Source organism: Toxorhynchites rutilus, chromosome 1 (genome assembly GCF_029784135.1).
Source record: "Toxorhynchites rutilus septentrionalis strain SRP chromosome 1, ASM2978413v1, whole genome shotgun sequence".
In the NCBI taxonomy this organism is placed as follows: Eukaryota; Metazoa; Arthropoda; class Insecta; order Diptera; family Culicidae; genus Toxorhynchites; species Toxorhynchites rutilus.
The window spans coordinates 197,480,239-197,506,304 of record NC_073744.1 but is presented as its reverse complement, the minus strand read 5'-3'; the positions used below and the strand labels follow the sequence as shown (position 1 = coordinate 197,506,304).

At 44.7% G+C, this 26,066-nt stretch overlaps 1 protein-coding gene across 4 annotated transcripts in view; it reads left to right on the top strand.

Annotated features, from left to right (window-relative positions):
• Positions 1 to 23,834, top strand: part of LOC129779375 (proto-oncogene tyrosine-protein kinase ROS) — a 135,698-nt gene extending 111,864 nt beyond the window's left edge. The window contains exons 3-14 of one of the 4 annotated variants that reach the window (XM_055787069.1): positions 217 to 276; positions 353 to 697; positions 758 to 868; positions 1,281 to 5,409; positions 5,468 to 5,687; positions 5,747 to 6,486; positions 6,637 to 6,830; positions 6,905 to 7,012; positions 7,071 to 7,696; positions 21,960 to 22,105; positions 22,228 to 22,287; positions 22,398 to 23,834. In XM_055787069.1, the coding sequence (XP_055643044.1) occupies positions 217 to 276; positions 353 to 697; positions 758 to 868; positions 1,281 to 5,409; positions 5,468 to 5,687; positions 5,747 to 6,486; positions 6,637 to 6,830; positions 6,905 to 7,012; positions 7,071 to 7,696; positions 21,960 to 22,105; positions 22,228 to 22,287; positions 22,398 to 23,011 (7,353 nt within the window). In that variant the 3' untranslated portion in view covers positions 23,012 to 23,834. Of the gene's footprint in view, positions 1 to 216; positions 277 to 352; positions 698 to 757; positions 1,001 to 1,280; positions 5,410 to 5,467; positions 5,688 to 5,746; positions 6,487 to 6,636; positions 6,831 to 6,904; positions 7,013 to 7,070; positions 7,697 to 21,959; positions 22,106 to 22,227; positions 22,288 to 22,397 lie in introns of all 4 variants that reach the window. The other 3 variants (XM_055786984.1, XM_055786845.1, XM_055786923.1) reach the window with 3 other exon arrangements.
• Positions 23,835 to 26,066: the final 2,232 nt, after the last annotated feature.

Genomic DNA, 26,066 nt, shown 5'->3' with positions numbered 1-26,066 from the left:
AAAAAAAAAGCAATGACGATGAAAATAAATCGTAATCCAAGCAACCCAAGTGTCCCTATTCGCGCGAGAAAACGATTGGCGGGGGGCTTTTCGCTCTCGTTTCATTTGTGTTAACTGTCAGAACGAGGGACCCGGGAGGAATGCTCTAATTGAGCGGTTCGCGTTCCCGGTGCTGCGCAAATTTTAATGGGTACATTTTTCTCTGTCCAATTGCAGTGTGCCGTCGGTTGCAGCTTGTGGGAGCAAGCACTCGAATCGTCCTGCCAAAATGTTTGCGTGAGTAGCTGTCAAAATGTCCCCCTCAATAAACTATAGTTGACTGATTGAAGGTTGTATGTTTTTGTCCACGCAGAACAAAACCGACCAGGAACTGTTGGAACCGAAGGAGCTGTACTGCATGATGGGTTGTAACGATGCTCTCAATCGGTACTTCAAGTGGTTGAAGATTGAAATTGGAACACCTCCGGCACCGGCGCTGGTCGCCGACAGTTTAACAGCTACGTCGCTGTCGCTGGAGTGGGAAGTGCCCGAGCGATTGGTGCAGCTGTCCCGACACAAAAGCCACGGCCCGCGGAGTTATTTGGTTCAGTGGCGCTACGAGGAGGTTGCGGGCGATTGGAAGTTCTGCCGCAACCAAAGCATGGGTGATAACTCGACAATACGGGTGGACAACCTTCAGCCGTACACCAAGTACAGGGTGAGTTCGGAAATCTCGATTTTTTTAATGATTTTAAACAAAGTTTTTCCGTCTTTCCAGTTCCGTGTTGCCCTGCTTCTTTCGCCACGGCATGACGAGGTGCTCATCTCGGAGCAGAGCGTTATCATCCTGACCCTCGCGCAGGGTCCACCGATGTCCGAACCGAAAATTGTACGCGCTGTTGCGGTAGATCATTCACGAATATCCATCTCATGGGAACCCGGACCGTTCCCGAACGGTCCCGTCTTGTCATACGTGCTACAGATCAAAGACCTCGATCCCATAGGCTACAGTGCTCTCAAGGTTCCGCCCCCTTAATTGACCACTGTACTCTGACTTTCTACGATTTCTCTCTTATTTTTCCGCACTGCTTTCGCAATGAGTTTGCTTTGGCTTTATCTAGAATCAAGCGACCAATGACAGAACTGTACAATGACCTAGCGAGGAAGCGCACTAATCTCACTGTTTCGTCTGCTCATGCATGCCTGCCATCTATCTGTCACCTCTAACGACTAACAAACCTATATCTGACGCACACCACTCGAGAACAATTCCTCACATCTGAACACCTCTCTCTCCACAGGACATCCCGGAGTCCAACTCCTCCCGGTACTACATCTTCGAGAAGTTGTACCCCGAACGGAACTACTCCGTCTCGGTGACCATGCGCAACCCGGAAGGTGAAGGCCCTCCCTCCGTCAGTTATGTGCAGACGCCCTCCCAGCCGCTAGACCTGGAAGAGGACATCCAACCGACCCTGATTCTCGGTGCGGAGCGCTCGGTCCTCTCCCAAGGCTCTGACCTGCTCTCGGATCCCCTAACCGAACTGTACCGCAGTCAGAGCCAAAAAATCCGCGGCACCGCAATCCACATTCGCCGCAATCTGATCTTCGTCTCGGACGACATCGGCTACGTGTTCAAGTCCCCCTTCCGGCAGGGCTCCGAAAAGGGTCGCATAGCGATCCTCTCGCCGGACGCTGACCATAACTTCCGACCAACGTTGCTTTCAGTAGATTGGCTCAACGATCATCTGTACATCCTGGGGCAGACAAAGATCACTGGACTGTGGCAGATTTCACGCTGCGATTTCAGCGGCGAACGGTTGACCGTGGCCATTGCGGGTCTGCAACGGCAACCGGAGCATTTCGAGGTGGACCCCTTCAATGGGTACCTGTTCTGGGTGATTGGAAGCCGCTCCGCGGACGCGGGTCTCTTCCGGCTAGACCTGGGCGACATCTCCAACGGAGTCAAGCACGAGATTAAACCCCTGCAGCTTAACAATCGCCACAATCTGGGCGCCTTCTCGATCGACCACACCAGCTTTCGGGTGCTTGTGCCGGATCAGGACGCCAACACGGTGCTGGCCATCTCGTTGGACGGCAAAACCACCGAGAACATTCGCAACAACACACAGCGACCCCGCTTCGAGAAGGTCAAATCGTTGGCCCTGGCGAATGGGTTGTTCTACTGGACCAATGGGAAGGAAGTGTTCGCCGAGGATTACCACAAGAAGCAGAACAGTTACTACCACAATGCGTTCCCCATCGCGCTGAACAACAGCTACTTCAGCATCTGCGTGAATCTCTCGTCGGCGCAGCCGATTCCGATACCGGTGAACCCGCCGCGAAACGTTCAGGCACTTCTGACCAGCACCAAGATAAAAATCTTCTGGAGCGTACCGCATCTGCTGGGTATCAAGGGCAAGGGTGCGTGGCAGGAGTGGATGTACAAGCTGGAGCTGGTGGAGGGGAAGAGTGGGAGAACATTGGAGTTCCCCCAGATCGATGGGACCACGTTCAGTTCGGTGGATGGGGAGCTGTTGCGACCGGGGCAGGAGTATGTGATCAAGGCAGCCGCCTATACGGACGCAGGTCGGGGTCCGTGGAGTACGGAGTTCCATGCGCGCACGCTGAAGGACGCCCACGAGCGACATCTGGTGTGGTCCAGCAGTGAGGGGGTAATGCGGAGCGATGTAATCGGGGATAGCGTTGAAACGCTGATCGGAAAGGCGGAACTGGAGGAGGGCGTGGTGACGGATCTTGCCTGGTTCGAGAGTATCCTGTACGTGGTGAGCAATTCGACGCTGATGTTCTACAATCAGAGTGAGGGGCAGATCAGTAAGTTGCGGGAGTTGGAGTCGGTGGAATGTGTGACGATTGATTGGATCGGGCGGAGGTTGTACTTCTACAATCCATCGCAGCAGATGATCATGCGGAGTAGTCTGCACGGGGAGCAGCACGAGCCCATACACAACGTGAAGAACGTGAGGGAGATCAAGTTCGATGCTTTGCGTGGGTATATCTACTACACGTCGGAGTTTGCGATGGAAGCGTTTCGGTTGAATGGGAAGGACAAACACAGCTACTATCTGGAGAACGATCGCTTCACTGGGAAGGGCGTGATTGGGCTAACGCTGGATATGAGTAGCGGGCGGGTTTATTGGATTGTTCGAAGTATCAGTTATTCGGAGTTGTTCAGTGCGCACATGGCTGGGACGGGGTCGGGAATAGACTCTTCGCTGATGACAGTGCTTTCGGAGCAGTCCCCACGAGGTCCGCTCACCCATTTTAGCGACCGTCTCCTTTGGCTGCAGCACGATGAGGTGGTAGTCGGAGACCTGCAAGGCGGAAACTTGGCACACATCAAAAACCCTAAACTCAACGGAACTCGCGCCTTCACCATTATAGACCCGGCCCATCACATCTACCCGGATGATAATCGCAACGTGAACGTGTTGCCAACGCAGGTGAACGACTCCTCGATCCGCATCCAGGGTACTTGGAAGAAATTCAGCATAGTTTGGGATCCAGTCACGAACGTCAACTTCGGTAAGGTTTACTACAAGCTCACAATCCGGGTGAAGGGCAAAAAAGACGACATCTATGAGCTATCGAAGCCCTCCCACTGGTACAACTCATCCGGCGCCAATCTCCTGCCGCCCCACACCGAGATCAACGTCACCGTTAGCGCGTTCACGTACTGGCGATCGTCCGCCTTCTCCACGGCTCGACTCTTCAGCCCATCCGGTAAACCCTCGCAGCCAACGAGACCACGAGTGTTCGTGCAACACTTCAAAGACCCCATCCTAGACACGCACGCCGTCGAAGCTACCTTCCGGTGGTCTCCACCGAAGACTCCCAATGGTCCAATCATTGGCTACCGGGTGCACTGCTGGTACGAGGAGGACGGCATCACAACTCACGTGCTGCAGGGTGAACTGACCAACGAAACGGAGCGAGTGGTGCCCCATCTCGTCCACAATGTGAGCTACTCGTTCCGGGTGCAGGCCCAGACGAAGGCTCGCGAGGGAGACTTGACGGCGGTGCAGTCCATCAACACCGCGGAAGATCATCCCATTCCGCAGGCTCTGGTGGCGACCGGGGAGCACATCGTACGGGTAGATTTCGACCTGGGTGAGACGTACCAGGTGGTGGGTACATCGACCCCGGTGAGTTTCATGGTGCGGTTGGCCCGGGAGCGGAAGCTCTTTTGGGTGGACGAGAACAACGAACTGTTTCAGTACGACGGCACGGTGAAGTCGAAGCTGCACACCATCAGTGGCGGCCCGGTGCTGGCGCTCGGCCTGGATTGGATCCAGCGGATACTGTATTGGTCCCAGCAGGAGCTGGTGGGGAGTGCGATCTATGCGTTTGACCTGAATCGGCTCGCGTCCTTGGAGGGACTGCATCTGGAGCGAATTGTTTACAGCGGGGGTGAAATGAGTAATCTGGTGGTGTCCCCGTTCGATCGACGACTCTTCTGGACGGAGAAGGTGCCGGACGATGTGATCTATGTGCATTCGCTCGAGGACAACCGGACGGAAGAGTTTTTCGACGACAGCTTCGAGGAGTGTCCCAACCGGACGGCGGGCATTACGGTGCATCCGATGCTGACGCTGCAGACGGGAGTTAGCGAGGAGGCGAGGCTGTTCTGGGCGGAGACCGGACTTCGGAGCGTCGGGTTGAGCAGCAGGACGTGTATAAACTTTGGGTTTGAGTACTACCCGAAGATGAAGAGCATAACGAAGGACAGCGATCATTTCTATTGGTTGGAAGACGATGAAGCTATCGTCCGGATGGATGATGGCGGGGCGGTCAAGTCCAAAACGATTCCGGGAGCACGAACACTGGTGCCGTTGCAGCTGCAGTACTATCCGGAGAGGCGTTGTCTGATACCTCTACAGGAGGATCAAGACTATCAAGCGAGGTTGCTGCAGCGGACGGAAGACTCGCTTACGCTGTTGATGCCGAGGGCGGAGGTGTATCCGAACTGTTCGGCGGAGCCGAGTGGTATCCAATATCTTATTTATTACGCGCAGCTCGAAGAGATGCAAGCGAATGGGACGGTGGATTGTGACCTAGTGGTTTGCAGCAAAGTTAGCTCTTACGATCGGAGCAAAACGATTCGAGGACTGCGACCGTTTACCAAGTACCGCGTACAAGTGGCGTTGGTTAACTACTATCAGGAACAGATTGGGATGCTGTCGGAGCAGGATGCTCCGAAGTTAGGGACGGTGGTGGTATTTTCGACCGCTGCCGGAGCTCCGTCGAAGCCCGAGAATATCAGCGCATTGACAATCAGTCCTACCGAGGCTGTAGTGCACTGGAGTCCTCCACTGGTGAAGAACAGCGACCGCGTGTGGTACGAAATTCATTGGCAGACGGAGAATGTTTACGATGGGTCGAAAAACAGACAGCAACAGCTTGTGATCGGTAGGTTTTTCCCGCTCCTAAACAGACCGATTGTTTCACTCATTGATCCACGTTCCAGATTTAAACGAAGATCTCGATAGCCTATCGATGAATCTCACAAAACTACAGCCCAGTCTGGCATACACGATCTGGATTAGGGCGTACTCCACCGAAAGTACCTTCAGCGAGAGCGACCAAGTCAACATTGTAACCTTCCCGGAGCCAGAGGACATCCGTTTGGTGTTTAATTCTTCCACCGAGCTGGGCGTTCACTGGAGACCTCACGTGAACATCTCAAAGTACTTCGTCAATTCCATGCCTTGCTCCATCAATTAATGGTTATCTTTGTTTCCCACAGATACAAACTTCAATACGCTGCCGTAGGCAGTAAGACATGGGAGACTGTGTTCGACACCGGCCTCGACGCTACCAGTCCCGAGCGGGACATCTTTAAGGCGATAGCCTTACAGCCCAAGACTCAGTATCGCTTCATCGTGTTGCTGTTCTATCCGAACCGCAACGACCCGTACGTGTGGCCTCCGGATGCACGATTCGTGTACGAAACCGATGCGGATCGACCAAGTGCTCCAGGTCGACCGGTTGTGACCCAGATTCGGCAGGACGTCTACAAGGTATCCTGGGAACCGTCGAAAGACAATGGCGCCACAATCCTGGAGTACGCCCTGGAGGCTCTGGTGCGTTCCCCCCGAAATACCAACCGCGTCGAGCGCGCGGCCATCCCACTGAGCAGCAGCGAGGAAGCAGACGATGACAGTTTTGAAGACATGAACAACACCATTCCCACCCGGGTCGATGTTTCCTCCACCAACAGCCAGGAGTACATCACGTTCGACGAACGCTGGGACCTGGTGTACAACGGAACGGACGTTTACTGGATCATCCCGGAGAAGCAGTCCATCCACAAGCACACCTTCCGGGTTCGGGCCCGCAACGGCTGTGGCTGGGGTCCGTTCAGCGGCGAGAGTAAACCCATCAGTCAACCCCTGCTCTCCAGTCAGACGGAGAACTACCTCATCATCCTGGTTGTCTCCGTTTCGGCCATATTTCTGCTCTTCCTGGTGCTCATATTCGTCTGTGGTGAGTGTTCCCGTCCTCATGTGCTAAAATCACCCCCACCCTAAACTGATACCCACCCCCGTACATATCCACATACACACCGCACACCGCAGTCCTCTATCGCAGCGCATCATTCGTGTTTCTTCCATGTTTGTTGTCTTTTTTTTACAGCTTGTCGTCGCGCAGAGATAGAAAAGAAAATTTTTATTGATGCAACCACTACTCGCATTCCAGATGTGGAGCTAGCGAACTTGCGCGAGCTGCCACGGCGCGGCAATTTCATTCATAGCAATAACATCCTGTACAGCTCCGGCCCGCTGACGGACTCGGAGATCGCGCTGCTGCCGCAGATTCGCCGCGAGCAGGTGAGTAGCGCGAAGGCGCGCGCGCTCCTCTATCTCAGGAAGTACTGAAGACTACAGTTGTCTGTCTGTTGTAGATTTCGATGACCAGCTCGCCTTTCCTGGGCAGTGGAGCGTTCGGGGAAGTGTACGAAGGAATTGTCAAGGGCGTTGGCGGGGAAGTGGAAACCAGAGTCGCCATCAAGGTAAGTTCGATGATTTATGAGGAACAGCAATATACTGAGCTGTGAACGTATCTTGCAGACCCTGCGGAAGGGGGCTACTGAGCAGGAGAAGGCCGAATTCCTCCAGGAAGCTCATCTGATGAGCAACTTCAAACACAAACACATTCTGAAGCTGATCGGGGTTTGTTTGGACCATGACTCGCTGTACATCATCATGGAGCTGATGCAGGGTGGTGACCTGCTGAGTTATCTGCGCTCGAACAGACCGACCCCGGGAACCCCTTCGTCGTTAACCCTGCTGGATCTGATCACGATGTGTGTGGATGTAGCCACCGGCTGTCGCTACCTGGAGGAGATGCACTTCGTTCACCGGGATCTGGCGTGTCGCAACTGTTTGGTTTCATCCACCGATCCGAGGGAGCGTGTGGTGAAAATTGGTGATTTTGGACTGGCGAGAGACATCTACAAGAACGATTACTACCGCAAGGAGGGCGAGGGACTGCTCCCGGTCCGCTGGATGTCTCCGGAGAGTCTGGTGGATGGAGTTTTCACCTCACAGTCCGATATCTGGGCGTTCGGAGTTCTGCTGTGGGAGATTATGACCCTCGGGCAGCAGCCGTATCCAGCGAGAAACAACGTGGAGGTTTTGCACTACGTGCGGGACGGGGGTCGACTCGGTCGACCACAGGATTGCCCCGAGGAACTGTAAGTTTTTCATTGAAGTCCGCTATTAGACTCGTGAATCGACGAATTTTATGCCAACTCGACTGGCTATTAGCAGCAATATCTCATATTACAGTGAAACGTTGTGGATGTAAAAACATTAGTCATTTAATCAACTCTGGAGAATACTTGAAATATTCGAAAAAGGGTTGGACTACTTTTTATAAAAAAGCTAAAATTTATTTTTATCTGGACTACATGCTGGCCACTCCAAGATCTGTCTCGCTCCGAAAAACAACTGCATACTTCTCTGGCTGACATGGATAGCTGCATTGTCTTGCTGAAAAGGGAAGTCTCCAGGCAATCCTCGGTAAATGGTTTCACGTACTTTTCTGAGTTCATTCTGGTTGAAATTGTAGCAAGAGGAGTTTTTCCATGACGTGAAAAACCACCCCAAATCACGAGTGTTCCGCCTGCAAAGTTTCGGCTCAGCTTGACCTTGGGTTACTCCCTCGAATCATGCAGGGCCATCTAGATTGAAGTTTTTTTCATCCGATAATACAACGTTATCCCATTCTTTTCGCCATGCCATATGCTTTCTTTCAATCGAGCCTGAATATGTGCTAGAATAAGATTCGGTTTCTTGGTTTTTGTAGTGTGCTTGAAGCAACTAGATCCCCGCAATATCTGTGCAATACGCTTATCGATAATCGGGAGACCAAGTTCCTTCCTAATTTACGATGCATTGAACTTTCCAGTTCCGGGAGGTCCATAATTCGATTGCTTATTTTGGTATTCTCCTTAGTTTTCTTCTTAACGCCATATTGTTCACCTTTCCTTTTTTTTGAGGAGCACATTTCGAATCGATGTTTCGAATCTGTTTACTCTCCTTCTTACTTATTGGTTACTCATACCAATTTGCTTCAGCTCACGAACAACTCTGGTTCTGGTTCTGGTTCTGGTTCACTCAAAAATCTTCTAATGTTATCTTTTTTATCTTTTTATCAACTCAGATAAACAAATTGCCAGCACCAACAAATGTTTTAAGTACTAACAAAACAATAAAGCCGAAATGACAGATTGCCAAGGTTTTCGGTGTCATAGGTGCGCCAGTCGCTTATATTCAATTGTGTGCGTTTAAACGAATTTCGTATTAAAGGTATACGCAGTTTTAAATTGAATGATTGCAGGTCCAACGACCAATGAAACATAGTTGCGAAGGCAGACTTATGGTCGCTTGTTTGAGGACTTCTAACGAAAATTAGCTTGCGTCCAAACAAATTTTCCGCACTGTATAACGTATAGTTATAAACGTACGAAGCATTCGGAATGATACTGTACTCTCTAGTCTTAGGGATTACTCATTGGTTGTATCTTCGTTAAGTCTGAATGGTTGCAAAGTGAAAACACAACTGAATGTTGCAAAGTGAAATTGAGACAATTGTGGACTACAAAAGTCTAAACACACACTTCTCTAATTTCTTGGAAACAGTGAGTTGTGAACAAATACTTGCATATGGGGAAAATGTGAAAATGGCAACTATTCCTAAACGAAATAATGGTAATCCATCGATACACTCCCTTTATGTTCCAAACTCCATTTTTTACACCCGTCGAAACAAGCTGATGTGCTTACAATTATGAACAATGAAAAAGGTTGCGGATCCGATAATATTTCAGTGAATGTCATAAAAACGAAAGCAGTTGCGTTTTCTAGAACTTTCTCGGGAATGTTCAACATATTGCTGTCCAAGAAAAAAAAACCGAAATGAACGTTCGAAATCGTACTTTTGTACTCGCTTGCATTTTTGCAAACCAGAATGTGTTTTCCCAATACAGATCCCGAAAACAAGAAGTTGGGAAAATCGGCATTGCAAATACATACAAGTCGGCAGTACTTTCCACCGTCACCAAAAGCGGGTAATGCAACGCTTTGGCTCGATTATTCAAGACTGCATTGGAAGATATTCCTTCTCACTGAACTTCTACCCATACCGTTTGATGATTAGACAAAATGTAAATCGTTTCATTCATTAACTAGTTTGATCAATCATTTACTCAATACACATAAAAGATAGCTCTGCGCATCACGATATCGTACCCAATTAGGAACATCCGAGGTGCGATTATTGCTAATTGAAAAAAAAACAAAAGATTACTAAGCCAACGGCAGCCCTACCTCAACCTTGCGGTTTGTCATAGGGATAACCCAATGAGGTACATATAGAGGTGGAGCAGTAGGCGAAGTGTATCTGTATTGGCAAGCCATATATCGTGTCGTAATTATTTGCATTCAATATGGAATGTATATGGAAGAAACAAAACAATGTTGAAAGTACTTACGGTTGCATGATAATTTGAGCCAAAATTCTCATGAAATCATTCAACTGGTTGTTTTTTAACAGATGACAATTATATCGTGGCTTATTTCGATTACTCATGTGGTAAAAAGATCCAGAGAGCATTCGTATGCTTAGTTCTCGAAAGCAGTAACATTTTCGATGAAATTATGATTAATTGGCAATTATTATCTCACAACATACACACCGACATTGAGAACCTTCGAAACATCAACTTCATAACGGTAAAATAATGAAATTTTGTTTGTTTCTATGAACGTGGGGGAGTGAAAATGGCACATGGAAATATCACTTTTATCCGTCTTTTTCGACGACATTTCACAAATATTCACTTCACGCTATCACATTAGCCTCATATTCAGCGGGAGCTCTGCAGAAATGTACATTTTTAATTGATAAATTACTTCCTGAAAATAGCATTTTTATATGGATGTGGTGGGCAATCAAAGATAAACACAACGACTGACGTCACTATTTGCGAAATAGTTATGGCAGCGCATGCTATGTCGCTCGAAACTCGACCATCTTCATTACCTTTTTTCCAGGACATTGGGTATCAATAGTTTTTTGAACAAAAATATTGTTTTCTGCAAGCTCCAGTACGGATTTTGGCGTGACAGCAACGCTGTAACTGCCATCACTGAGCTTGTGGATGAGCCGATAGATGGAATCGATCACATAAAGATAGTTGGTGCACTATTTCTTGACCTTAAAAAGGCTTCCGATACAATTGATCATAATACATTACTTAAAAAACGAATTTCTATGGCATTCGAGGAATAGCCAACGACCTCGTTTAAAGTTATCTCACCGATAGACAGCAATATGTTGCATTAAATAATACCACCAGGGTAGTATTATTGGTTCTCTGTTGTTTCTTCTGTGACAGAATCAAAAACCGTTGTCTCAAAAATTGAAAATGATCTAACTGTTCGTACTTATTTTCAAGACAATCTTTTGTCACTTAATCTGTCAAAAACGAAATACGAGGGCAGTCCGGTAAGTACTTAGCCTACAAAAAAAACAAAAGTTTTGTAAAAGTGGCGATTTATTTCTCAACATACATCTCCTTTTAGCTCGATACACTTGACCCAGCGTTTTCTCGAGGTCTGCAAAGTAGGCCTCCGTGGCGGCGATGACCTCTCCTTTTTACTCGAATTTCTGCCCGACGATTGACTTTTTCAAGTTTGGAAACAATAAAAAGTCGCACGAAGCCAAATCTGGAGAATACGATGGATGGGGCAACAGTTCGTAGTGCAATTCGACCAATTTGGTCGTGGCGACGGCGGAATTTCCATTTTTTTTCCATTTTTCTAAAATCCGCGGAAACGCCCGCTTCCACACACGGTCAAAACAAAACTACGAGTCCGATTCGGCTAAAATTTTGACAGTAACCGTTTGCGGGAATGTACTACACGATAGTAATCTCTCTTCTGATACTGACACCATCGGTCCTTTAGGCTAAGTACTTATCGGACCGCTCTCGTATATGATTGAATATTGGCATATACACATGTCATTGAAAACAGTGTATCTCCCATTCATTTGGCATCACTGATGACGATAACGGGGGGCATCCCGTATTGTTGTATTTACATTTATGGAATACAGTGTATTGCGTGTGAAATCACATAAAAACCAGCTCATATACGAGGGTCACTATCTATATTTCGGGAATTGGCAACACTGATGTCATGTGAGTCCATCTGACGGTTCCATCGTAAAGTTTGACATTTTTGACGATATACGTACTCAGAACATTTTGTCATACGGACGCTATTTATTTATTTTATATTTAGTTGAAAGTTTGGTCTCGGCAAAAAAATGGAACTGAATCGTGAACATTTTCGTGCTATGATTTTTTACGACTTTCGACGTGGATTATCACAACAAGAGTGCGTCAATCAACTTAATTTGACCTTTGGCGATGAAGCTCCATCAAAAACCACTGTGTATCGCTGGTATAGTGAATTCAATCGTGGCCGTAGTTCGCTGTCCGACGAGTTTCGTGAAGGTCGTCCAAAATCGACTGTAGTGCCAGAAAACATCGATGCTGTGCACGAAATGATTAAGCAAGATCGTCATGTAACCTATTGTGAGATTGAGGCATCCCTAAGCATTAGTTCCACCAGCATATATGCGATTTTACATGAACACTTAGTTGTGCGAAAATTATGTTCACGTTGGATCCCACATAATTTGACAATCGCTCAAAAAAAGGCTCGTGTCGATTGGAATAAATGCTTTGAAAATTGGTTTAAGCGCATGCAAAAGTGTATCGATCATCGTGGCGAGTACTTTGAAAAACAATAAAAATATATTCGCAGCTTAACTATTTGTTTTTGTTCCTATTCCCGAAAAATAAATAGTGACCCTCGTATTTGACAACGAGTGCGAATTTTTGTATTAGAACTAAAAAGTTATCAGTTTGATAGCTTTTTTGGAGTCTTCGTGTGTAATTTGTATCATTTTTTTAAGCTTTATAATTCCAAAAACATCGACAAAAGTAGAAGGGAAGTTACATCTCTGGAAACAAAAATAAAAATATAGGATCGTTTACGCGATTGAGAAAGAGTAACGGATATTGCTGAAAAAATTCCATGAATGAAATCACAATATAGAAAATACGAAGAAAATAAAGATTATATTACGAAAAGTGTAGCAGCTGGGATTTGCAGCAGTATGAGCACAACTTCATATATGAGAGATATTACACTGGAAAATATGGAAAAAAAATTGTAAGGAGTTGTATCTAAGACACGACCGCATTTTCGACGTAGAACTACGAAATTATATTATTCAGTTTCCTTTTTTGATGTGGGACTACGTCTAACCGGAATATATGCAGGGTAAAATGAAAACCTAAAACCAGAACATGCAGGAAAAAATGAAAGATTTAGAATGCTATAAGCATTTCTTACTGGATCGGAAAGATGTTTGCATCAATTGATAGGGAATATTTCTACGCATCTATCGCAACTTACAAAATGTTATTTTTCATTGGATAAACAATTGCACAACCGTAAAATATTAGGCGTTATCTAAACGCCCTAACTGCCTCGTTCTGATTGGCCCGATTTACGGTTTCCCTAGCCATCCAAACCAAGTAGCCTTGGGGAAATCGGCATTGCATATACATGAGAGTAGGGGGACTTTTGTTCTCACCGAAAAATGTTCCCTAACACAGACTTCAAAACCAAGCAGCGATGGAGAAATCGGCATTGCAAACACATGAATGTAGGGGGATCTTTTGTTCCCACCGAAATGTGTTCCCTAACAGAGATTTCTAAACCAAGGTGCCTGGAGGAAATCGGCATTTCAAACACATGAAAGTAGGGGGATCTTTTGTTCCCACCTGGAGGAAATCGGCATTATTTTTGCCTTTTGTGCCTGGAGGAAATCGGCATTTCAAATTCATGCAAGTCGGGGGAGTTTTTGTTTAGACTGAAATGTGTTTCCCTAACACAGACTTCAAATCCATGGTACTTGGGGAAATTGGCATTGCAGATACATGTAAGTCGGGGGTATTTTTGTTCCGATTGAAATGTGTTTCCATAACACAGACTTCAAAATCCAGATTTCTGGGGAAATCGGCTCTGCAAATAAATGCAAACAGCGAGTACTTTTGTCCTCGCTTGCCTTTGTGCAGACTGGAATATGTATGTCCTAACACGAACTTCTAAACATAGAAACCTGGGAAAATCGTGCAGACACTAGAAGCGAATGAACTTTCCCGTTTCAAGCAAATTCGCGGTTCGAGAAGTATGTACACTTGAGAGATGTAAAATTCAGAATGAAATGTAGAATAAAATAATTGTTTGATAATTCTTCCGTACATATATTTTGTCCTAGGCATCACATCAAACGTAAAAAGTCTGTCATTAAATTTATTTGTAACAAAGAACATAATCTATCACAATGCATGAATTGACCTTACATGGCGTTATACAATCATTTTACTCACGAAGCAATTATAATGAATTCAATTGAATTTGGAAACTGTTTCATTCAATCAAGAATTTAATCATACAAACGAATGATTGCTAAGCCAAGGTAGTCCCTCGTCAATCTTGCGGTTATATTATGAATTTAACCCACCCATTTTTATTACATCGGATATTATTTTGAAGTGCATCAAAATTTTGAAATAACTTTTTAGAAGAATGTTCTAATGGTGTGGAAAAAGTAACAGTTTTGTAGAATCAGTTGAAGATGATTGTGTCAGCATTCATTCTTTTCCTTGCGAGAACAATACGACAAGCACGAGAATAATGAACAAGCATGGCGAGGGTTATTTTAATTCTTGTTATTATAGCTTAATTTTCATTAAAAATTTGAACAATTTAAAACTCCCTTCGGGTCTGGTTATCTGATAGAGAATATCTTGCCGGATATCACCATTAGACTTCGACACTGTACATCTGTCATCGTGGAATAAAACCTGTAACGTTATTAGTCTCTTTGTCTATGATATTGACAATCGCTATAAAAATGCCAACACGCAACGCAACATCACACTCTCTTGCAACATTCGCACTATAATTATACAACGACATCATATGATAATATGGGTGACGGAACATGCTCATCAACACAACACACTCGGGAGCGGAATCATACGCACAAAAATAATTGAAGAGGAGAATCGAATTAACCACGGCTGAAGACGGTCGTATTTTTTTGGGTACACGACGCTTCTGGTGCGGCCATGGTGCCGAAGCACATTTTTAGAAAAGTTTCGGGTGCTGCTACTATATCGCAGAGCACATTGGTGGTGTAAAATTTTGGTGGTGCGAAAAGTGGTGGTTCCGCGGCGAAAGAGATTTGGGTTCCATGAAGGAATGTAAAAGGGTGGAATTGGCCAGTGTCGAGGTCGGTCGCGGTTTTAATGTCGCTGGTGCTCATGTGTTAGCACATTGTTTGAGTGCAATTTTCGGTTGTGGAAAAAAACGCTTCCGTAGCGGAAATAATTTGTCTCCTCCGCAAAAGTCAAATGGTGACGGTTCCGGAATGTGCCTCGGGGATGTGAAAGTGTCCCGTCCGTGAAGAAATTTTCGCGGTGTTTCGTTCCCCTATTGGTGATGGTAGCTAGATCGCCCCATGTGGTGCAGTACATTCGGTCGAGTTCCTGAACCACGCGATTCGAGTGTCGTCACGTGAGCGTCCGCCAGTGTGATTAATGGCGAAAAGAATCGGCCGCAAGGTGTACACGGCAGTGAAAAGAAAAAATTGAGAAAAAAGAAAAAAAAAGGCAAAAGCAACAGACGCGGCAGTGGCTTCCGGTACCGAAGAAAGGGACGACAACAACGAAGAGAGGAAAGGAGATCGAGGAAAGGGAAGGACCGCAGGAGAAAAGGCGACACCAAACGGAAGGAGCAGGACGACGCTCTCAACCCGAACCCCATCGGAGAGCTTCACAATCTCCAGCCAAGGTGAGTGCGAATGTTGAAAAAAAAAGGAGAGTTTATATTTGCGTTGTGGTGTGCGTGACAATTCGAAGCAAATTTTATGGCATGATGGCGGCGCAAGGTACAGCCCCGTCATGCAGATGCGTGTAGCAACAGACGACAAGATACGCGCATGAGAAAAGTCGTTACAAACCTTAAAACCGCTTATTGGTAATGATTTCAATCTACATTTGGCAACGCGTACAAACTAACTTGCGACGCATGAGTCGGATCTGTTACAATAAATTACTAATGAAGAGAACCTTCAAAAGCTGTCAGCGCTTTTCACACCCGACTTTCTCCTTCCCACTCAGATCTTGAAGGTTTTCCTGCTGGGGTTTGAAAGCATACTTCCATGAAAGATACGTTGTATCTAAATAAATGCAGTGTATGTCGTCCACATTCCAAAATTCTGTGATTTCAAATCGCGGATGGCTTATTTATACCAAATAAGTTAAACAGGAGAAGAAACGAATGTATTAAAGGGTGTGTCACATCAAATTGCATCACGGAAAAAACGCTGTAGAAATTTAATTTTTAGGAATTATATCTTCAGCTTTCGCTTATAATCAGATAAGAGTGTATAGATCACGTTGGCCATGCTTCACTGTCAATTTTTCGTAAATTTGGAAAAATGTCGTCGAACGAAAAAGAGCGTCGTGAATTAATCCTGTGCACTCATTTCGAGAATCCGGAGTTGTCACATCGGGACATCGGTAAGATGCTGGGAATCGTCCAATCCACGGTCAGCAGAGTACTAAAACGATACTTCGAGAACCTAACCATCGACCGGAAGGTGAAGAACGGCAAAAATGAATGCTCCGTCAGTGAAAACGATCACAAGCGCGTAGTTAAGCAGTTTAGACGTGATCCGAGAAGTTCGGTGCGGGATGTCGCCAATAAGCTGAATTTGTCAAGTTCATTCGTCCAGCGGACCAAGCAGCGGGAGGGCCTGCGTACATACAAGGTTCAGAAGGCTCCTAACCACGACGAAAGGCAATACATGGTGGGGAAGACGCGAGCCCGGAAGCTGTACACCGAAATGCTGACGAAGCCGCATTGCCTGGTAATGGACGACGAAACCTACGTCAAAGCGGACTTTCGTTAGCTGCCGGGCCTGTTCTTCTCCGCAGAGGACAAATTCAGCGTTCCGGAGGAGATTCGCAAGCAGAAACTATCCAAGTTTGCCAAAAAGTACATGGTGTGGCAAGCGATCTGCTCTTGCGGAAAGCGGACCGCCCCCTTCGTGATGACCGGCACGGTAAACGGGCAGGTTTACCTTAAGGAGTGCCTACAGAAGCGCTTACTACCACTATTGAAGAAGCACGAGGGCCCGACCATTTTCTGGCCGGATCTCGCTTCGTGCCACTATTCAAAGGACGTGTTGGAGTGGTACGAAGCCAACGGGGTCACCTTCGTGCCAAAGGAAATGAACCCGCCCAACGCGCCGGAGCTTCGCCCAATAGAGAAATATTGGGCGATTATGAAGCAGGCCCTCCGGAAGAACCCAAAAGTTGTCAAATCGGAGGCGGACTTCAAGAGAAAATGGATTTCTGTTAAAAAAAACTACAACCTGACGTTGTACAGAACCTTATGGACGGGGTAAAGAGGAAGGTGCGAGCATACGGGATTGGGCTCGAAGTATGAATAAAAAGAAAATGCCAAAAGTTGTTTAATAGTTTTTATTTTACTGTCTAAAATTTTCAAAAGGATCGGTCTACTGGGCGAATTTCTACAGCGTTTTTTCCGTGATGCAATTTGATGTGACACACCCTTTAGTTGCTCGTTATTGGCGGTACGGCTAGGTAAGCACACAAAAATCGGCAGAACAGATGTATGGAAAAGTGGGAATGCCCCAAGTTTTCATCAATTTAAACCGTGCAAGTAATAGGGAAGCAGTCCCGTGGTTGAGTGGTCACAGTGTCACACGGTCACACACATTTCACACCGGGGGTTCGGGTACGATTCCCGTTCTGGTCGGGGGATTTTACGTCAAAGGACCTTCTTCCGACTTGCACTGTGATCACGCGTATTCTAGAGCTTGCCACTTGAAATTCGTTACATAACATAAAAATGGAAGGCAAAAGTGTATCTGTCGATTCGGACGCAGCACAACAATATTCCGCACAACTCGCTAAACTAATTGCCGCCGACTCTTACAGTTCTGATCTGGTCTTGAATGCTGACGAGCCCGGGTTGTTCCGGAATAATAACTGAAAGAACATAGTTCACAAATCAGTGACACAAATGTTGAACGAACTCTTCATTTCCAGCGAGATATTAACAGATGTTAGTTATAGATTTTATTACAAAATTTCCTCAATCTAAGCACTTTCAATCTGAAACAAAAGACTGGTAGTTTCTGGACGTGGTGACAGTTAATAAACCTGTTACATATTTGGTTTCTTGAATGATATATTCAACAGGTAGACTTTTAAGATGTTTTACTTCTGTTTCACTTATAAAAAGGCCTGAATTGAATACATATAGGGAGTTTATTTCGTTTAACGCGGTTTTACATAGAAAAATTGGGAATTTTATTTCACATGGTTTTGTCGGGAACCTATCTTCAGAGTGGATCGAGGGATAGGTGTAATTTTAACATATTTTTTTTTAATGAAAATTTCCTATATTTCATTCTTCGACCAAAATTTTATAAGTACAGGGTGGGCCATTTAAAGTGGAAGCATCTGGCAACCCCATAACTTTTGACAGAGATGTCAGATTAACAAATGTCATACCGCGTTGGAAGCGTCATTTCAGTACAATTTTAACCATGGAACAATACACACCTAAACAACGCGCTGAAATTGTTCAGCTGTACATTCAAAATAACTTCTCAATTGTGTTAACTAAACGTGCGTGGAAAAATAAAAATAAAGTTAAAACATCGCCTGGAGACAACACTATACGTCGATTATATGCCAAATTTATATCGTCTGGTAGTGTTGGTAATGCCAGTCATCTGTCCAGACAACGACCAAGACGTTTCGACGAGAATATTGATGCCGTTCGAGCCAGTGTTGCAGAGACTCCATCGACATCAGGTCGCCATCGTTCGCAAGAGTTAGGCATCTTTTTATTGCCATTTGTTCGTGAAAATGAATTGGACAATTACTGGTTCCAACAGGACGGCGCTACATGCCATACAGCGGCTGCCACGACCAAATTATTGCGCGAAATGTTCCCCGGAAGATTAATATCGAAAAACGGCGATTATGACTGGCCACCGAGATCACCTGATTTGACGCCTCCTGACTTTTTTTTATGGGGATATTTAAAATCCAAGGTATACACTGGTAAACCAAGGACCCTGGCTGCGCTGAAAGACAATATCCGACAAGAAATTGCTGCCATATCGGCCGAAACATTGGGCAAAGTGATGGAAAATGCCGAAAAAAGGGCACATTTTGCGGTCAAGGCCAGAGGCGGTCATTCACGAGATATCATAATCAAAAAGTAGTTAGAACAAATCTCCTTGGACCAAAATAAATGAATTTCAAAAAAAAAAATTTAAATTCCACTTCTTTACTTTGCTATTGCAAAAACAAATCCTTCCACTTTAAATGGCCCACCCTGTATTATAGTTTTTGAGTTATATTTTTTTGTAAAAAAACCAAAAGTGGGTTATATCTTTGATATAACCGCAAGCTGGACGTAGGACTAACGTTGACGTAGCAATCAATAAGTAAGAAGCATATAAATCTTAGACGTTTTATCTTTCGAATAAAGTTATTATCATACCACTTCGTTTAGCCGGAAAAGAATTTTTAACGTTCAAAGGGGGAATCGATTCCTCCTCGGAAATACCCAGCGCAAATAGTATCCACTTTCCAAGCCCCGACAATTGGAATCATCGTTGATCCGGAGCAGGATTATTAACGCTTGAGAAGAAATGGATCCTCGGAATTACACAGCGAAAATAAGACCCCCTTCCCAACAATTCCAACTTCCCAATAACGACGATCGAATGCAGCATTCGTAAACAAATAATTTTATAACGCTGCTTTTATAAATGTGATTTCTTCGATATGTAATATAATATCCACTTTGATCATATCCACTACACCGTATCATACCATATCAAATCCATAGTCGATCCGAGTACAATAGTACTCGATGCTTGCATCTAATTTTCTATGCCAATTTCACCTGGCTCCATGGTTTTGAAGTCTGTGTTAGGGAAGCATTCCTATTTCCAGAAACGCAAGCGAATACAAAAAGTACCCGCAGCTCGCATCTATTTTGCAATGCCGATTTCCCCTGGCTTCATGATTTTGAAGTCTGTGTTAGGGAAACATCCATCCATTCCAGCGATCGTATCTCAACCGTTGCGCAATTATAACTAAGTGGATTTTCGAGCGGCACTCGCTTATATACCGTTTGGTGTGATTTCAATAGCCTGTTTCTAAAGCAATTTTAGGGCTATTGGAACAAATTTTTGGATCAAAAAGTAACAAGCATATAACGCGTAGACATTTTATATTTCGATTGAAGTGTTTACCATACTATTTCGTTCAGTTGCTTAGGAGCTATTAACGCTCAAAATCTCGTTCTCCGGCGTAACGCTTTCGTTTTCGAAAGTTTGAACTTTCACCCCAGTATAGAAATGAAAGACGTAGTCCTACGTCAAAAATGGCTCTTTTCATAAAATTATAGAATTATTTTTGACGTAGGACTACGTCTTTCATTTCTATACCGGGGTGTAAAATCAAAGTTTCGAAAACGAAAGCGTTACGCCGGAGACCGAGATATTGAGCGTTAATAGCTCCTAAACAACTGAACGAAATGGTATGATAAACACTTCATTCGAAAGATAAAATGTCTTCGCGTTCTATACTTGTTACTTTCTGATCCTAAAACTTGTTTCAATAGTCTTAAAATTGCTTTCAAAACAGGCTATTGAAATCACCAATCGGTATATAAGCGAGCGCCGCTCGGAAATCCACTCAGTTCAAATTGAACAGCGATTGGTGCATGTTGTCGCTGTTGTGGTGAAGCTCTTCATTTATCATGAAAGCGCGGATGAACGGTGTCACCAAGAGCCTGTTTGTGCACCTTAGGCCAGAAGGGAATCCATCAGGAGGAGAGTGATGCCACAAACGGTTCCCCGGAAAGATCTCGAAGCAGCCGCTACACACACACACACACACACACACATACACGCGCGGAATTCTTTCCGTTTGGATGCCATTCAACATCGAGAAAGATCTGGAAAATAATCTGCCAGTTCCTTTGGGAATTTAAAACTACATTCATGTGAAAGAGTTGATTTGAATGTTTTCTATCCATGTAACACTGTGACCAAATACATTTGGTTTTGTGATTTTTCAAGCAATCGCAATTAACAGGATAACTTCTGAAGATTATTCTTCCCCATCAGTAGGATATTTCCGTATCCAATATTGTATGCGCCCGCAATCGATTATTGCTCAGTCGCCGAAAGTTCCGAGCTCAGAGCGTTCATTCCCCTCTAGTTTGCCTTCCAAATTGCCATCGTAAACCACGCCTTCTCTCGATTCAATCACACACAAAAAGCATACTTAAGCGATATTCTGGTGGTGAGATGCATTCATTTTTCGTGAGGACATCGACAAGACAACATCGTTGCTGAGGGTGCTCGACGGCGAAGGATCGAGATCTGCCCTGAAACGCAATCAGTTTGTTTGAAACAGTGAGGGAGCACAGAGAAGCCGATCCTTCAGGAGAAGAGAAGGTGGCCATCGAAGTAGCCGCTACATACACACATACACGCACGGAATTCTTTCCGTTTGGATGCCATTCAGCATCGAGAAAGATCCGGAAAATAATCTGCCAGATCCTCTGGGAATTTAAAAATACATTCATGTGAAAGAGTTTATTTGAATGTTTTCTATCCATGTAACACTGTGACCAAATATGTCTCAATCAAGTGCTATTAACAGATGGTTATTGAGTTAGCATTAACCACAGGTGGGCTTCCAGTATCGAGGAAAATATGGAAATATCTAATCGTTACTGAAAATAATCTGCCAGTTCCTCTGGGAATTTAAAACTACATTCATGTGAAAAAGTTTATTTGAATGTTTTCTATCCATGTAACACTGTGACCAAATACATTTGGTTTTGTGATTTTCAATCAATCGCAATTAACAGGATAGCTTCTAAAGATTATTCTTCCCCATCAGTAGGATATTTCCGTATCCAATATTGGATGCATAAAACCTTGTGCCTCCAACGTAACGCTCTCGTTTTCGAAGTCCCCCAAATATCAGAATGAATTTAGATTCAACTTCAAACAAATGATCTCTAAATCAACGATAGTCCTACGTCACCCTTGCGGTTATACCATAGATATAACCCACTTCCTGTTTTTTGAATATTTCAAGTGGACAAGGTTGCTTAAATGACCATTGTCTTTACACTCACAACGTTGCACTGATATCTGAGATGATACTGACAACTCCTAAGACGAGTTGGAATGAAATTCGTCAATTGCTCTACAATATTTTGTTTTAGGTACCAATTGATGCTGAAATGCTGGAGCTACTCTCCGGAAGACAGACCTACCTTCCGGTACCTGCTGGAGGTGCTCAAATCGCTGAAGGAGCGAACAAGCGACTCCATACAGATCACCTCTCAGTTTCCGTGTAAGGTACAGAACGGTAAGTGTGTAACCGACCACCCCGTCATTACCTTTATAACTAACAAACAAAACCCCACCCACTCGCCATCCACGCGCTCATCATGCATCATGCTAAATCCGCTTTGTTTTGCCTTCTTCTAGGTGCGATATTTAACCGATCCTATCTGCTTTCCGACATCAATCACAATCCGTTCATAGCAGGTACACCATAAGTTCCATTTCATTATTAAAACGAACCCCAAACGATCCGCGTCGTGTTCTCAGAGATCCCCCTAACTAAACATGCTCTCGCTCCCCCCCCCTTCAAACAGATATCAAGTTCGGTAGCGGAAGTGGCACCGGCACCGGCAGCGGCGGTGCCTTCATCATCACTCCGCCGACCTCCTCCAGCAGTAGCGGAGCCACGCTGATAACCACGACGATCCCTAAGTACCTGGAGCTGGTGTACGACGACAGCAACAGCAACACGAGCAGGTATTCGACCGGTGAGGACGTCCCGCTGACGGCCGGTTTGCCGGCGGCGGCGAACCAGGTGATGCCCACCGACAACGGGTACGAGATCCCCATCAACGACATCTTGCTTCGGCAGCAGCACCCCGGCGCCAGCTGCAACAACAAGGGTCGTACCTTCTCCAGTTCCTCGACGGTGAGCAACGTTAGCACTCTGCCGGTTGTGGTTGTGGCCGAAGCCGTAGCCACCGGTAGCGGGCTGCTACGGGTAGACGACTGCTCCAGCCTTGAGGCGTTGCTCCCCATCAACTCGATCCTCACCGTCAAACTGCCGGAAGAGGAAGAGGAGGACCAGGGTGCTGAGGGTGACGAGCAGCCGGGGGATACCGACTACAGCAATACGCAGATGCGAAGTTCCTCGCAGCAGTTCGACACGAACGAAGATAGTATTACCGGGCATGATGTGAGAGGTTAGGTTAGCTCAAAGTCGACAAAGACAGAGACGCACATTCCAAAGAAGCAACCAAACGATCAAGGCTAGCAACAATGCAGAGGTAGGGCTCTCTAGATAGAAGAACTATATTTTAATGTAGATAGCTTAAGAAATTTTACTTTTTGTATAGAGTTAACAAAGCAAACCAAAACAGATCAATATTAGGGTGAAACTCGCAAGTTCCAAATATCAGTGTTCTCGTCGCCAAAAGGATGCCTCCGGTCCTCCGCTCACTTCAGAGTTTCTCGGAGGATGGAAGTGCTCCTAGCATCGCTTTTCGCTGTAGATTGTAAATATTAATGCCTTACACTATAAATATTTTATTGTTTCACCATGACGCTGCTGCATCCAAACAGGACCGGAAAACGAAGTCTGTGCGTGTGTGTGTGTGTGTGTGTGTGCGTGTGCGTGTAAATAGTTCCAAACCAGCGAGCCAGTGTTTTAGAGTCCGGGTATAAGTGACAATAACAATAACGTGTGACAAACGACAAAGAGTCACCCTTATATTAAAGGTGATTTCCGAAACCGAAAACCGCGAAAGGATTCGGAGTATCGATAAATTGAAACAAACAAACAAAACAGCACTGATGAGCGCACAAATCGGATCGGATCCGGACCGTGTATAGTTAGCTACTTTCTGTCTGCAATAAATTATTAATTTCCCCTCCTATTACCTACCACCCCCCCCCCCCTCCTCATTGAATGTGTTGATAGTGTAACCATTAAAGGCAGCTAGTTATTACCAGTTACGAAATATGTTAATGAAAATATTTGACGAGGGCTGGTTGAATAAAAATGGATTTCAATTCTAGATAATTTCTGCAAAACACAGCGAGTAATTCTTCATTGAAAGAAATTTACCCTGTTTTCTGGCTCAATGTAGATCGCATACATTTAGAGTGTATTACGTCACCCGCTATAAAAAAGCTTCGAATGGTATAAATGACGTAGCTTTCGATGCGGGTGAAACGGGAAATAGAGGAGATGTGTCTAAAACGCGCCTACCGGGTAATTTGACCCGCCTGATTTTCTCGTAAACCAGCAAGAATAGAAATGCAATGAATATAGGCATTCGTGCTAGTCAATGATAGAATCCTACCATGCAAGTTTTACATTTTTTTCGATGTTATTTTCTACATCATTTCTTCAAGGTTTTTGTTGCTTGAAACCGATTCAGAGGCGATAATTGTGGGTCATATTTACTGATATATTTACTCCCAGTGACATGGAAGTCTCAGATGAAGGAAATGGTAAGAAAGGATTCATTTCCTTCTCTATTTGATATTTTCCGCATCAGCTAACCATCGGGCAGTATGGCATACCCTCTATCGGGGCAATTTGCTCGCTTTCGGCCGTAAACATTCTCACGAGAGAAATAGCTTGTATGTGAGGGATGCCAGATGATTTTTTCAAATATCTCTGCATGACACGAATAAATGGGCCTGATTCTCCTGGGCGAATGGAATGTGACAGCGATGAACTCCTCAAAGTCATATGACCCAAGTCACCGTATCGCCGAAGGCGATTGCCCTGACGTGAGAGGTTCATTTTGGAGTGAAATACCCACTGAATGACAAATGGTGCAGTGTTCATTGAAGTATATGTCGAAGCTTGTATTTTTTGCAAAGGCTCTATGCATTCAATGTGTTTTATGAATATATATTTTTTTGATTTTAAAAATGTCATTTCTTGTTACAAATATGTACAGGAAATAATTTCGTTCATCTTAATAAGTGTTTTCCTCTTATTAGAATTGAAGTCAAAAAAAATATGATATAATTTCTGTTTTTTCATAGACTCTTTGCATTAATATTAGTGTATATTATTTCAATTGTTTTGAATTCGTATCGGTGTTTTGATTCCGCATTCGTGTTTTGACTTAGTGTCCGGTGCTAATTCCGTTATAATTACGCTAAAAGTTTGGTGGAAGGTTGACTGTTCTTTATAACATTGCAGTGAACATTAATTTTATAGTCGCCTCACATAAAAGCCTTGAAGGCTTAAGATATATTTATTATTGCAATTAAATTAAATTTAAAAGCTAAATTTTATCCATAAACAATGAGCCGACAGAAATGATAGAGCTGTCTTGTAATTCTACTGTCCGAAACTGCGCTGTTATCGTCTGGATTCTCACTGGATGAGCCCGATGTGCACGTATCTCGCATCTATCGCATGGTCAGGCTGAGTCGTAGAATCGATGAGGACGAAGCTATGAGCGCAGATGATACTCCAGTCGCAACTACTGGAGAAGATGTTCCTCCACTAGTGGATGGTGGATGACAAGGAAGAAGTTGATTAAACATATACGGTTTTTAATTACTTAAGTAGCTTTTCGTATTGACGTAGGACTACGTCTTTCATTTCTATACCGGGGTGTAAAACCAAAGTTTCGAGAATGAAATCGTTACGCTGGAGACCGAGATTTTGAGCGTTAATAGCTCTTAAACAACTGAACGAAATGGTATGATAAACACTTCATTTGAAAGATAAAATGTCTACGCGTCATATACTTGTTACTTTTTCATCCAAAAACTTGTTTCAATAGTCTTAAAATTGCTTTCAAAACAGGCTATTGAAATCACCAATCGGTATATAAGCGAGCGCCGCTCGTAAACCCACTCAGTTATGATTGAACAGCGATTGGAGCATGTTGTCGCTGTTGTTGTGAAGCTAATTTCGTTTATCATGAAAGCGCTGATGAACGGTGTCACCAAGAGCCTGTTTGTGCACCTATGGCCAAAGGGGAATCCATCAGGAGGAGAGTGATGCCACGGTTCCGCTTGAAACATCGGAGCAGCCGCCACACACACACACACACACACACACATACACGCGCGGAATTCTCGTTGCTATCATCGTTGCTGAAAAATAATCTGCCAGTTCCCCTGGGAATTGAAAAATACATTCATGCGAAAGAGTTTATTTTAATGTTTTCTATCCATATAACACTGCAACCAAATACATTTGGTTTTGTGATTTTTCAATCAATCGCAATTAACAGGAAAGCTTCTGAATATATTATAAATTTTTTTTC